We start from the raw sequence: 12,400 nt of genomic DNA on the forward strand, positions 1-12,400 counted from the left end.
TATGTGTTTGATATATCTCTCTCTCTCTCGTGTTCTTGAGGTGGTACGATCTTGATGTATCACGAGCTTTGCTATTATAGTTGGATCTTATGATGTTTTCTCCCCCTCTACTCTCTTGTAATGGATTGAGTTTCCCCTTTGAAGTTATCTTATCGGATTGAGTATTTAAAGATTTGAGAACACTTGATGTATGTCTTGCCGTGCGTATCTATGGTGACAATGGGATATCACATGATTCACTTGATGTATGTTTTGGTGATCAACTTGCGGGTTCCGCCCATGAACCTATGCATAGGGGTTGGCACACGTTTTCGCCGTGATTCTTCGGTGAAAACTTTGGGGCACTCTTTGAGGTTCTATGTGTTGGTTGAATAGATGAATCTAAGATTGTGTTATGCATATCGTATAATCATACCCACAGATACTTGAGGTAACATTGGAGTATCTAGGTGACATTAGGGTTTTGGTTGATTTGTATCTTAAGGTGTTATTCTAGTACGAACTCTAGGGCTGTTTGTGACACTTACAGGAATAGCCCAACGGATTGATTGGAAAGAATAACTTTGAGGTGGTTTCGTACCCTACCATAATCTCTTCGTTTGTTCTCCGCTATTAGTGGCTTTGGAGTGACTCTTTGTTGCATGTTGAGGGATAGTTATGTGATCCAATTATGTTATTATTGTTGAGAGAACTTGCACTAGTGAAAGTATGAACCCCATGCCTTGTTTCTTAGCATTGCAATACCGTTTACGCTCACTTTTATCATTAGTTACCTTGCTGTTTTTATATTTTCAGATTACAAAAACCATTATCTACTATCCATATTGCACTTGTATCACCATCTCTTCGCCGAACTAGTGCACCTATACAATGTACCATTGTATTGGGTGTGTTGGGGACACAAGAGACTCTTTGTTATTTGGTTGCAGGGTTGCTTGAGAGAGACCATCTTCATCCTACGCCTCCTACGGATTGATAAACCTTAGGTCATCCACTTGAGGGAAATTTGCTACTGTCCTACAAACCTCTGCACTTGGAGGCCCAACAACGTCTACAAGATGAAGGTTGTGTAGTAGACATCACCGTGACAGGGGAAATTGCTTGCATCAGGAGGGCGGCTGGTGCTAGTCAATGATTGCCTCACAAACATCCCGATGTTTATCATGGGATTCTATTTGCTAAGGGATGTCATCCATGAGAAGTTGAATAAGATTCGATCTTGATTCTTCTGGGCAAAGGAGAACAGTAAACAAAGATATCATATGGTCAGTTGGGACAATATTTGTCGGCCCAAGGAAGTGGGTGGATTGGGGGTTATTAACACCAAGATCATGAATTGGTGCCTAATGGCCAAATGGGTTTGGAAGATACTATCTGGGCAGGGAGGGTTATGGCTGGCAATTTTCCGTGCCAAGTACTTGCAACCAGGGAGAGTCGATTTCCGACCTAATATCAAACTACCTCAGTTCGCGAGGGATATAAAGAAGGTCCAGCCGCTACTTTGTCTTGGAACAAAATTCGAAGTCCATAATGGCGAACTGGCATGTTTCTGGAAAGACTTGTGGTGGGGGAATCAAACCTTCGAGATGGGGTTTCCTCTCCTTTTGCTATCACGGATAAACCAGAGGCAAAGGTGGCCGAAGTGTGGCATCAAGGGAGATGGGAGCCACGGTTTCGTCGGGCGCTGGGACCTCTTGAGGTGGAGGAGTGGGATCGGTTACGCAATACCCTTCACGAGGCCCAGACCTCATCGGGGTCAAGACAGGGTGACATGGCGTTTGGAACATTCAGGAAGCTTCTCTACGGGATCCTTATATAAGGAAATCTTCAAGAACGTGACACCTTGTAATTTATCCGGGATATGGAAAACAAGGCTACCGACAAAAATATTTTTTTTCTTTGGCAAGCGGCGCATAACCGGATCACTAGTGGGGATCAGGTCCAAAAAATGAAGGGGACCGGGTGATGGGAGGTGTATTTGGTGCGGAGAGGGCGAGGGCCGTGACCACATTCTCTTCAGATGTGTGATGGCTAGATTCGTGTGGAGCGCCGTCCAGGAAGCCACGGGCTGCTCGTGGAATCCGAGTGGCTTCGCAGATTTCTTCGGCCTAGCAAGCTCTACCATGGGGAGGGATAATAGGATGGCCTCGACGGGATTTGGGGCCGTTGCTTGGGCTCTGTGGACGACTAGGAACAAAGCATTGATAGAGGGTAAATTCATTCGTCATCTGGTTGATCTTCTATACAAAATGGTGTCTTTTTTGCAGCTTTGGAAACTAGTGGCAAGAAGTTCGGACAGAGGACGGCGGAGGAGCTCGCAAGCAAGGTGTGAGCAAAATGCACTAAACTACGACGGGCTCGTAATCATCGCAGCGGTAGGAGGCCGCCTGGCTACTTCGATAGCTCCTTTATCCGATGTGTGTCCTTTAGCTTAGTACCGCTCTGCGCCGCGTTTCGGGCCTATGGCCGTGTACCCTCGGTACTTTGAACTCAGCGTGGACATGGTCCAGGCCGGTCCGGTCCCTGACCGAGCCATCCTTTGGACCGGCCGTCGGCGGTCCGGACCGGACCAGACCGAGCAGGGTCACGGTCCTGTTTCCAGGGACCTGACCGACAGGGACGAAGCCCGAGCCGGACCGAGCGGCTCGTTTGAACCGGCCGGAGTTCATCACAGAGCACGCGCCGGAGCATGGCGACGTGGGGAGGGCGCTGGAGGCAGCGGCGCTCGTCGTGGAGATGTCAGACAGCTTTGGAAGTTCCAGAGGGAGATAGAGGAGCCAAGAAGATCACCAGAGCGAGCTCATCGGCGACGAATTTGACACGACGGCCGGTGGACGGAGATAAAAAAGACGATGCCCGATGCGGTGATGCAGGACCTCCCACGTTGTGTTCGTTGGTGCATACGATAGATCCGAGTGGGGCGCATCCAGTGGACATATTTCCCGGGGCCAGCGAGTCCAGTGGCCGCGCGGACGACGGCCCCCGCGGCGGCGGACATGAACGGCGACAGCTTCTTCAGCCCCCGCCGTGCCTGGGCCGCCACACCCCCGCTACGCCCTCGCCACGCCCCCGCCACGCCCCACCACGCGCCCGCCACGTTCTCGCCATGCCCTGGTCACGCTCTCGTCATGCTCCCGCCACGTTCTTCGGTCCGCTCGGTCGGCTCGGTTAAAGCCCGGACCGGACCGAAGTTTTGTCGGGCTGGATTCCTGAGCCCGGACCGGCCGATTTTTTCAGCGGGCCAGGACGGAGCCGGCCCGAGCGGAGCGGGCCACGAGCCGGACCGCGGGACCGGACCGTGTCATCCACCCTGACTTTGAAGGGCCGGCCCTGAGGGGGGCGGCCGCCCCGGGCCCCCGAATTCAAGGGCCCCCCTCCCACGACGTATGTGTATGTAGCTAGCCCATGGTCCATCAGGAATCAGACGCACGTCGGTAGCCCACGAGGACGTCGTCACGTCTTTTTTTCCAGATCGAGTTCACCCTGTTCACTGGTACGCGATGATTTCGGCTGATTCAGATTGGCCCCAATTATCGGTCGCAAGCGAGCAACTCCGGCCTCGTCTAGGTCGTCCTCACCATAGACCCCAAGTGCCGCCGGACCTTGGAACTCCATGACCTATTCGTCGACGCTGCCGCACAGGTTGGACTCCACACAAGAGGAGCAGGAGATCGATCCATACATGCTTGCCTCCCAATACTATGATGAGGATTACCGGAGTCACCGCCTCACGATCTACCATCTCTAGAGTCATCTTCAGGTGTGTATGCATGGTAACAATACAATTTGTTTTCCATCTAAGACGCATGTGTGATCTAATTTGTGATTCTATTTATCTCATAAATTCATGGTAGGGAAGCGACACCAAGAGTCTGGTGATCACTTGGCCATGGATGTAAAATTGTAAGATCGTGTACTTATTTAAAATTGACATTCATATTCATGCTTTTTATTTTTTATATAATCTTTAGTTGAAACTGTTGGATGAGACCGTCATAATTTGCATATTGTGAGAATCATATCCATATTATTTATGTAAATATAGACCTTGGGATAGAAAGGACATTGCGTCAAGTTGTTAGCCACACACGGGACCAACCTCATCTCTCAGCGAAGAGCCCGCAAGCATATGCGCCTCTTTATTTGAAAACCTTCTCTCATAAAGAAAGGAGATATCATAGAAGACCTTGCTTAATCTCTTTTGTAGTCTACCCACAATGGCACAATAAACCATCGTGGGGGGTAGTGATGACCCGGATGCGGTGCTACCGATTCCTTCTTTAAGAATGAAGAAAAATTATGGCTAGTGAAAGCGCTTCTTTGCATTGCCTAAGGGTTCCAGATTCCATCAAAGATGACACTTGATGCTATCAGAAAACCAGCCTCATGGTTCCGTTCGACTGTAAACACCACAACCTTGTTTTCTTGCTTTTTTTTTGCGGGTGTTTTCTTGTTTTCTTGCTTTCTTGGAGCAGCGACAACGTTCACCTTTGCACAAGCAACATGAGTATAGGGATCCATGCATCGATATTGCTAGAAGAAAATTTCAAGGGGCCTCTAGATTTATTTTCGCCCCGGGCCCCCAAAATCTCAAGACCGACTTTGAACCTTTGAACTTCTGTGTTTGGAACCTGTAAGGGCCTCATTCTAAGGCCGCGCAGATGCCTCCGTTCTAAAAAAAATATTTCACTGCTCACATTTGTAGCGTAGCTGGCCCTGTCATGTTAGCCATCAGACGCATGCATATCCATCTCACCCTAATTTCAACTTGCTGATTGTGAAGTCGAGTGTCCTTGGTCTTCCTAATTACTACCTGTGAAACTTACTGGATGTCAACCTATCTCGCCCAACGTCTCTGCTTGCTTGCCGCTCTCACCTACCGTATGTGCGTGGTTATCCTGGCTGGACATGTCAGCCTCCACATGCATCACCATAATCTGACCTTTGTTAACTGTGAATTATTGTCTGCTTGGCCTACTAGATTGTATTCAAACATGAAAGTCAATGGTCTCGCCCATACATAACGCATCTCTCTTCATTTCTCTATATGCAACCTTGGCCTGATGGAGTCCCAACCAGCTGGTAGGTGGATCCAGTCTGATATCAAGTTGTTAAATGTGAAGTCTTGTATGTTTGGTCTTCTCAAGTATATACAAACCTGTACTTGGTCACCTGACATTGTGCGTACTTAATGCCTCTTCTTTCCCCCTCTTCCTCTCTCTGCAGCCCCAACCAATTGCTGGTAGGTGGATCCAATCTCGTCTTCCTGCGCCTCTCTTCTACTTGGATGTTTTTTTTGCGGGGTCTACTTGGATGTTTCTTGAGTAGCCAAGCAGGTTGAGCTTCCAGTCCAGGTGAGTGCTCCACTGTCGGCGCCGCCTCCTTGCAGCACCACTTCTTCCTCCTCTCAACTCTCTCTTCTCTCTTTGTTTCTCTCACAAGCACACAAATGGAAAAGAACTCAAGAGGCACACCCTGTGCGTTGCACCCAGCTGAAGGAATACATTCGCAAAGAGGACATAGATATGGTAGGGCTACAGGAAATGATCAAAGCAGAGTTCCGTCACTACGAATTGTTATCTATTGACCCGCTAGAGCGTTTTGTTTGGAATCACGAGTCCCCGCGATTGGGCATTCGGGTGGCATGCTTCTAGGTTTTAAAGTATCCTTGTATGAGGTGATCTCCTGGGACACTGGTACTTTTCTTCTCGCCGCGCACATTCGTATCCGATCGTCCTTAAGGGAGCTAGCGGTGATTCAGGTCTACGGTCCTGCTGACCACTCTCGCTTGGCGGAGTTTCTGGGAGAACTCCAAGCCAAGGTCCAAGCGATCTCCGCGGCCTTCATCCCGGTGATGGTAGGGGGCGATTTTAACTTGATCCGTTCGGGTGCGGACAAAAACAACAATAACATCAACCGGCAACGGGTGGCCATGTTTAACACTGCAATAACGTCGATGGCCCTTCGGGAAGTGCACAGATCGGGTGCAAGGTTCACCTGGATGAACAAGCAGCTTGCCCCGGTGTGATCAGTGCTCAATCGGGTGTTTGTGTCACCCGACTGGGAGGTGATCTACCCCCTTTGCTCGTTGATTGTGGAAAAACGCATTGGGTCGGATCATGTTCCCTTGGTTCTGTCCTCTAGGGAGGACCGGATCCGTCGAAGCCCGCGTTTCTTTTTTGAAACGGCCTGGTCTGAAGTACCAAAGTTCTATGCCATTTTAAATGAGAAATGGACAAACAACATGCGCCAAATAGGACCACATCGTCGTCCCATGGAGTTCTGAATTGCGGTGGGGGCTGCCTTCGAGCTAGCCTCAAGGGATGGAGAGCGAACCAGGGACGACAAGACAAGGAGCTCAGAGCGAGTTTAGTCGTGGAGATCGCTGGCTTAGACTCCCGGGCTGATGCGAGGGCATTCTCAGAGCAAGAATGGGCGCAACGTTACTCTTTGGAAGGACAAGTTGAGGCTTTGCTGCGCGCAGAAGAGGAATATTGGTGGCATCGTGGTGGCCTTAAATGGGCACTGAAGGGGGACGCCAACACTGAGTACTTTCACGCCTACGCCAATGGCTGAAAACGGAAGTGCGCGACCCTGAGGCTGCAGTCAGAACAAGGGTTGCTGCTGCGCCAAGCGGATATCATGAACCATGTTTATGAGTTCTATATCCAACTGATGGGGGTCTGCAAGGACCAGAGGGCTGGTCTGCGTGCAGACGTGTGGGAGCCATCCAAGCTTGTCTTGGAAAGCGAAAAATGAGAAGTTAGGACTCGCGTTTCTACCCAAAGAGATTGACGATGCGCTCATGAGTATGAAAACGGACACGGCGCTGGGCCCGGACGGGTGGCCGGTGGCCATGTTCAAACACTTATGGCCATTACTTAGGGGTCCTATTTTCAAAGTGTGTAACGGGTTTATGCGTGGAACGGTTGACATTGCCCGCCTTAACTATGGCGTACTCTCGCTCATTCCTAAAGTGGCAGGGGCTCCGCCAGTTTAGACCGATCACGTTGATAAATGTGCTGTTTAAGATTTGTTCTAAGGCTTGCACACCTCGTTTGGTTCCGATCGTGCATCGTACGATTAGCCAAACTCAATCCGCTTTCATTCAAGGCCGTAACATACTGGAAGGCCCTTTAGCCCTACAGGAAATCATCCATGAGCTCAAACGCACGAAAGAGCTGGCTATTCTTCTTAAATTAGACTTTGAAAAGACCGGGTAAATTGGGATTTCCTGCATCAAGTACTCCTAAGTTGCGGTTTTTCGGCAGTTTGGGTTCGCCAGATATCAGGTAATATATTTATATCTAATTATTATCCAGATGTGCTATTATTGGATTAACTACAAACGACATGCATGACAATAAGGTGCTATTCTTCATGGAAGATATACTATGGCGTTTCTTTCCGTCTAAAGAAAACAATCTATTTTTCTAAAGCCATTTTGAGACGATGAACGCATGATTGATTGATAGAAGAAATGTCAAAGTTTCCTTGTTACAACGCCCAAAGGCCAGCTACTCCATTCTCTAGTTGCCATTCTGCACTGGGCTTTACACAGTAATTAGCCACACTTGATCTCTGTTTGATGCCGCTTCTTCAACGCCAAGTCTTATTTGAGGTTGACATAATAAAGATAAATATGATGGGCCAAAACCGACCTAGACACACATGAAAGGTACGGCCTATAAATATCCAGCATACGAATATGTGGCCCCGCCTGACAGAGAGCGGTTGGTAAGTCCAAACCAGTCGTGTAACAAAATCCAACATTGGATAGAGCAGCACAAGAGAGCTGAGGACGAATATGGCATCGGAAAGCGTACGACCTACTGGAGCCAGCACCGTACGTAGGCCAAGGCCAAATGCAACAGTCAAGCTGGTGAGCGAACCCGGGGTGAAGAAGAGGGCTACCTGGAAGTATTTTCGGCGATCTTGCAGTTTAATGATGGACATGCCGGAGAACATGAGGCAAAGTGTAGCTATTAAGGAGCAGACGAAAGCAGTCGCGTTGGCCGTCATGAACGCATGGAAATACCAGCTACTGGAAACTCCTGCTGGAATGCCACCGTTGCTGCTGTTGCCTGCTTTGACTGCTGCAGGTACGGCGAAGGTTGCACCGAATGTCATCGTTGTGATGAGTACTGATAAAAGGCCAAGTGTCCGGGTTATATCATTCATCTGATCCGAGTCGTTTTTCTCTATCGCCTCTTTTTTCTCTTCATACACTTTTTGCTTCAACAGTTGTACGAGCTCTTTTACCGGGCCCGCCTCTGTTCTGTCTTCTTCCTCTACATTCTTACCGTCCGCCTCATCCTGTTCCTCTGATTGATTCTCTTCATCTTTCTTGATTGACAACTGATTCTGAATGCAGAGATGTTGAACACGATCTCTCCAGAAGCTACCATGACTAGCTCTGGCATCGATGAGTGTCATGTATATCACTCTCTCCGGATTCTGCACGCAAAAACCACCATTAAGAAACATGCATGGTATTTCATGTATAAGGTGGACTAGCTGGAAATTTGACATGTGAGAGCGCAAGCTAGATTAATACCTGGATATAGGAATATTTTCGTCGTCTCCTTGCTAGATCCAGCGGAGTTTGATCCTTGTTGTTTCTCACATTTAATAATACTTTTGGATTCCGCAGGAGATGACAGAAGATGATTAGATCCTCAACCTCCACAGCTAGGTGTAGTGCGGTGTTGCCATCATTGTCCCGAGCGTTCAGTATGGGCGCAAAAACTGGTGCTTCACAAGCATATTTTACTATATGGTGGACCTTGTTCCGGACAGCAATGTGAAGAAAGGATCTCCCCTGCTTATCAGGAAGAGTGATGCAACCACGGCATCCTTTGAGAAGAATACGGATGGCAACCTTCTTATCCATCAAGGCAGCGATGTGTACAGGAAACAAACCGTTATTATCATGCTGATATGCTGAAGATGGGTTCGCTTCAAGTATATGCCATGCTGCCTGTTTCTCCATCGGAAACCTGGTCATATTGGGGAACATATAGGGGAAAGCTCTATACCATAGGCCATTGCCACATACAAGAGTGTAACATCTACGCATGCGATCTTCAGAGTACAGCGCCGAAACCGCAGAGTGAAGAGGGGTGCTGCCATTTAGGTCCTTCTCTTCGGTAAGATCCTTGTTCCAATCTAGTAGCATTTCTACCATACCTGCAATTAACTTGGAATTTTACGTTAAAAAAACCTAATACTAATAACCGTTCGATTGAAAAAAAGAAACCAAACACAAATTTGGAGCAGCATTAAGGTAATAAGTAATATAGTGGCTATAAGTTTGATGTGAGAGCTTTGGTGGACATTCCCTATAGTTGTTCTTGCTTGTAATTTTTATAGGCCAGACAAGATGTATATGTACTTTGCATGGAAAAAAATAGCATGCACATTTGGAGCCTTATCCGCCTAGCTAGCTAGCTACTTCACACAAGTCTATATAAACCCAACAATGGTTATAGTTGTGTTTGGGAGAATAGATTAGACACATGCATGAAACTTAATAGGAAATTGCAAAATAGCAACAAGATAGGGCGAACCAGATTTGTCACTATGGTAGTACAGTACATACAAAAGTTAAAAAAAGATATTGTCATGAGAAATGGATCTGACCGTTCTGTCTATGTGGAGGGTGAACCGCGGCAGCATGCAGTGCGTTTTGTCCATCTGGGCCGGAGTAAGAGAGGCTGCCGCCACTTGTGCTGTGCAACATCTCTGCGATGTCCTTGTGTCTCAAGGAGACAGCCAGATATAGCGGTGAGGTGCTGCCAGGTGCATGATGCAGCGCCAGCCCTGGATCCACCCACATGAGCATCCCGACCATGAACATTGAGTTTGTTCCCAACCTGATGGCCTCATGCAAGGCCGTCTCCCCATGAACGTTGAGCTTCCTCAGCAACAGCTCCACCCCCTTATGGCCGTACTCCTCACCGAGCTGACAAACCAAGTGGAAAAGCATCCTGAGGTTTCCGGACCTGGCAGCGTAGTGCAGTGGTGTGTCGCCGTCGCCTTTCCATTTGGTCGCCTCGAAGACCAACTTGACGCACCTGAAGCAGGAGTTCCCCTCGAAGGCGATCTGGGCGGCGAGCGACCCTTGCAGGTTCAGCTCCGTCATCCAGTGATCGCTCCCGTCGCTGTCGATGTTCCAATCCCGCCTAAGATCCTCGATCTTATGGCAATGCCCGCATAGGGCCGGCGCCAGAAGCACAGAGGGTAGCCATCCGCCCTGCCGCCGCCCTTCAGCAAGAAACTCGGCGAAGGTGCCAGCTCCTTCGCCACAGCCATCCCCCGGCGAGGGAGATCCGCCGTGGGAGGGGGATGTAGGAGTACTCTCATCTCCAGATTCACTAGTGCTGCTCCACGCCATAGATTTTTCTTGTCTATATAATAAGTGCTAGTGCTACAGCGTGCCAATGTCTACTTTGCTGTTCAGCTACCATCTCGCCTCCCTAGCTATTTATACCTCGTGGATGCATCAGTAGCAGCTTTAGTTACCCAAACGTTAGCTAGTCTTGATTACATTGGAATCTGCCCACCAACCATCACATTTAAAAAAAAAGGATATACCCATGCCTCTGCATCTGGACCATACATGCAGCTATTTTATTAACTATTCACAAAGACCTTACAAAGTAATACATCAGTATGCTTGAAGTCACCATCTTGACAACACACGTGCCGCTACTCCTATCCCCAACTTGATGAAGGGGTGCCAAGTGTCCAAGCCTAATACCAAACATTACATCGCACCGAATCCTAATATCTAAATCTGGATGCCCGAACCAAGCCACAATGCAAGAGGATATATCCATCTCCAGAACAGGTACTGACGCACCAACCTTGCTAGGCCTGCCGTCGACGCCACCATGGCGTCAGACAACGTCACTATCCTGCGCGTGTCCATCCACACGCGCCCGTTCTCCGCAACACCATGCGACCGTGATCCGCCGTCAGCCTTGCGGTAGATGTAACACCGCTCCTCCTCTTGTCACCTCCAGCCATCACTTACTCCAAAACGATGCCCCCAGGAGGGAAAGCGATACTGAGAATGCCATCATCGTTTGACCCGGGAGACCCAGATCAAGGGTTTCCCCCGGAGCAGCCCGATCCTGATGACGCAAACTGCAACGATGATGCCTCGACAAGGAAACGACATCAAAGACGCCGCCATCGTCCGCTAGGACCGTAGTCGGCGCGATTTTCATCGGCAGTTGCGCCACCGGGCGTGCACCGCCGGCGTCGCTGGTCCCTTCAACCAGAACAAACTCCAAAACGATGCCCTGAAGAGGGACTACGACGCAAAAGCACCGCCGTCGCTCGATCCCAAGGAGATCCAGGGTTTCCCCCGGAGTTGCTTGCGCTGTCAAGGACCAGACGAGGATGATATCCACAGATCCGCCCAGCTGCTGACGTGTCGCACTCGCCATCGCGCCGACCACAACCCGAAGACCAAGCCCACGCCTGGGCCCAGATCCGACCGCGCCGCTGCCGATCCGGTAACGCCGCCGCCGTCCCTGGAGATAGCGACGCCCTAGACCTTCAAGCCACATGCCGTGGAGGTATGGGATCGCCGAAGCACTGCCACCCCCGCCGTGACGCCCGGCCGCACGCCACGCTCCGGCCCGGGTTCACCGGCCCGCGCCCGCCCCTCATGAGCGGGAGGGCACCGAGTCCCCCCCCCCCCCCCCCCCCGCCGGCAACGGCAAGGCTTTGCCTGGCCGCGCCCTCGGGCGACGGCAAGGGAGGAGGAGGAGAGGGGGAGGCGGACCAATGGGATCTGGGGGCCTCCCGGCCGCCACAACGGGGCGACTCGGGAGGGGGAGAATGCATAAAGAATGATGATGGTATAGTCACATAAAGAATGGCTTAGATTCCAACTTACGGCATGTCTTTGTCGCCGACCACGGCCCTCGCAAAATGGACGCACATGACACTTGTCTTAAGCTCTAGGGTTTTTCCTCATACGACACAAGGCGGGAGGGAGCCGCCGAGTCGGGGATGGAGCGGAGGCGTCGAGAAGGCCAGGCGCCGACCAATCTAGATGGAGCAAAGGGTGAAGATGGATCACTTGGGAGGGTTCATGAGAAAGCCGAACCACAAAATCTTCATAGTTGACGTGCTTCCGGTGGCACGTTACAGATGACCCCATCTGTGACGGTTGGCCATGGGCCGGTCAGTGATTATGGCCAGTGCTATTCGGTCTGCAGTAGTGAATATGCTGGCCGCATACTAGTTTTTGAAGCAACCTCGAAAAAATATCACGATGAAGCATGTGATAGCGATTCTGCTAGACCCCTTTAGACAAATCATCATATGGATGATTATTGCGGCGTCCGGCCCAATTATATGACGCCTCTAGAGTTACTCTAAG

General features: G+C 50.0%; 1 protein-coding gene and 1 long non-coding RNA gene across 2 annotated transcripts; one reads left to right on the forward strand and one right to left on the reverse strand.

The window, feature by feature from the left end:
• Window positions 1–3,452: 3,452 nt before the first annotated feature.
• Window positions 3,453–8,777, forward strand: LOC123147077 (uncharacterized). Its single transcript, XR_006473045.1, has 3 exons — window positions 3,453–3,760; window positions 3,855–3,903; window positions 8,654–8,777. It is a non-coding gene; the product is annotated as an uncharacterized lncRNA (long non-coding RNA).
• LOC123147076 (ankyrin repeat-containing protein At2g01680) lies at window positions 7,541–9,187 on the reverse strand. The gene is made up of 2 exons (XM_044566319.1): window positions 8,558–9,187; window positions 7,541–8,457 (listed from the first exon to the last, which is right to left on the reverse strand). Exons 1-2 carry the CDS (start codon window positions 9,185–9,187, stop codon window positions 7,600–7,602), a joined length of 1,488 nt encoding a protein of 495 aa, XP_044422254.1. The 3' UTR covers window positions 7,541–7,599.
• Window positions 9,188–12,400: the final 3,213 nt, after the last annotated feature.

This window comes from Triticum aestivum, chromosome 7A, assembly GCF_018294505.1.
Source record: "Triticum aestivum cultivar Chinese Spring chromosome 7A, IWGSC CS RefSeq v2.1, whole genome shotgun sequence".
In the NCBI taxonomy this organism is placed as follows: Eukaryota; Viridiplantae; Streptophyta; class Magnoliopsida; order Poales; family Poaceae; genus Triticum; species Triticum aestivum.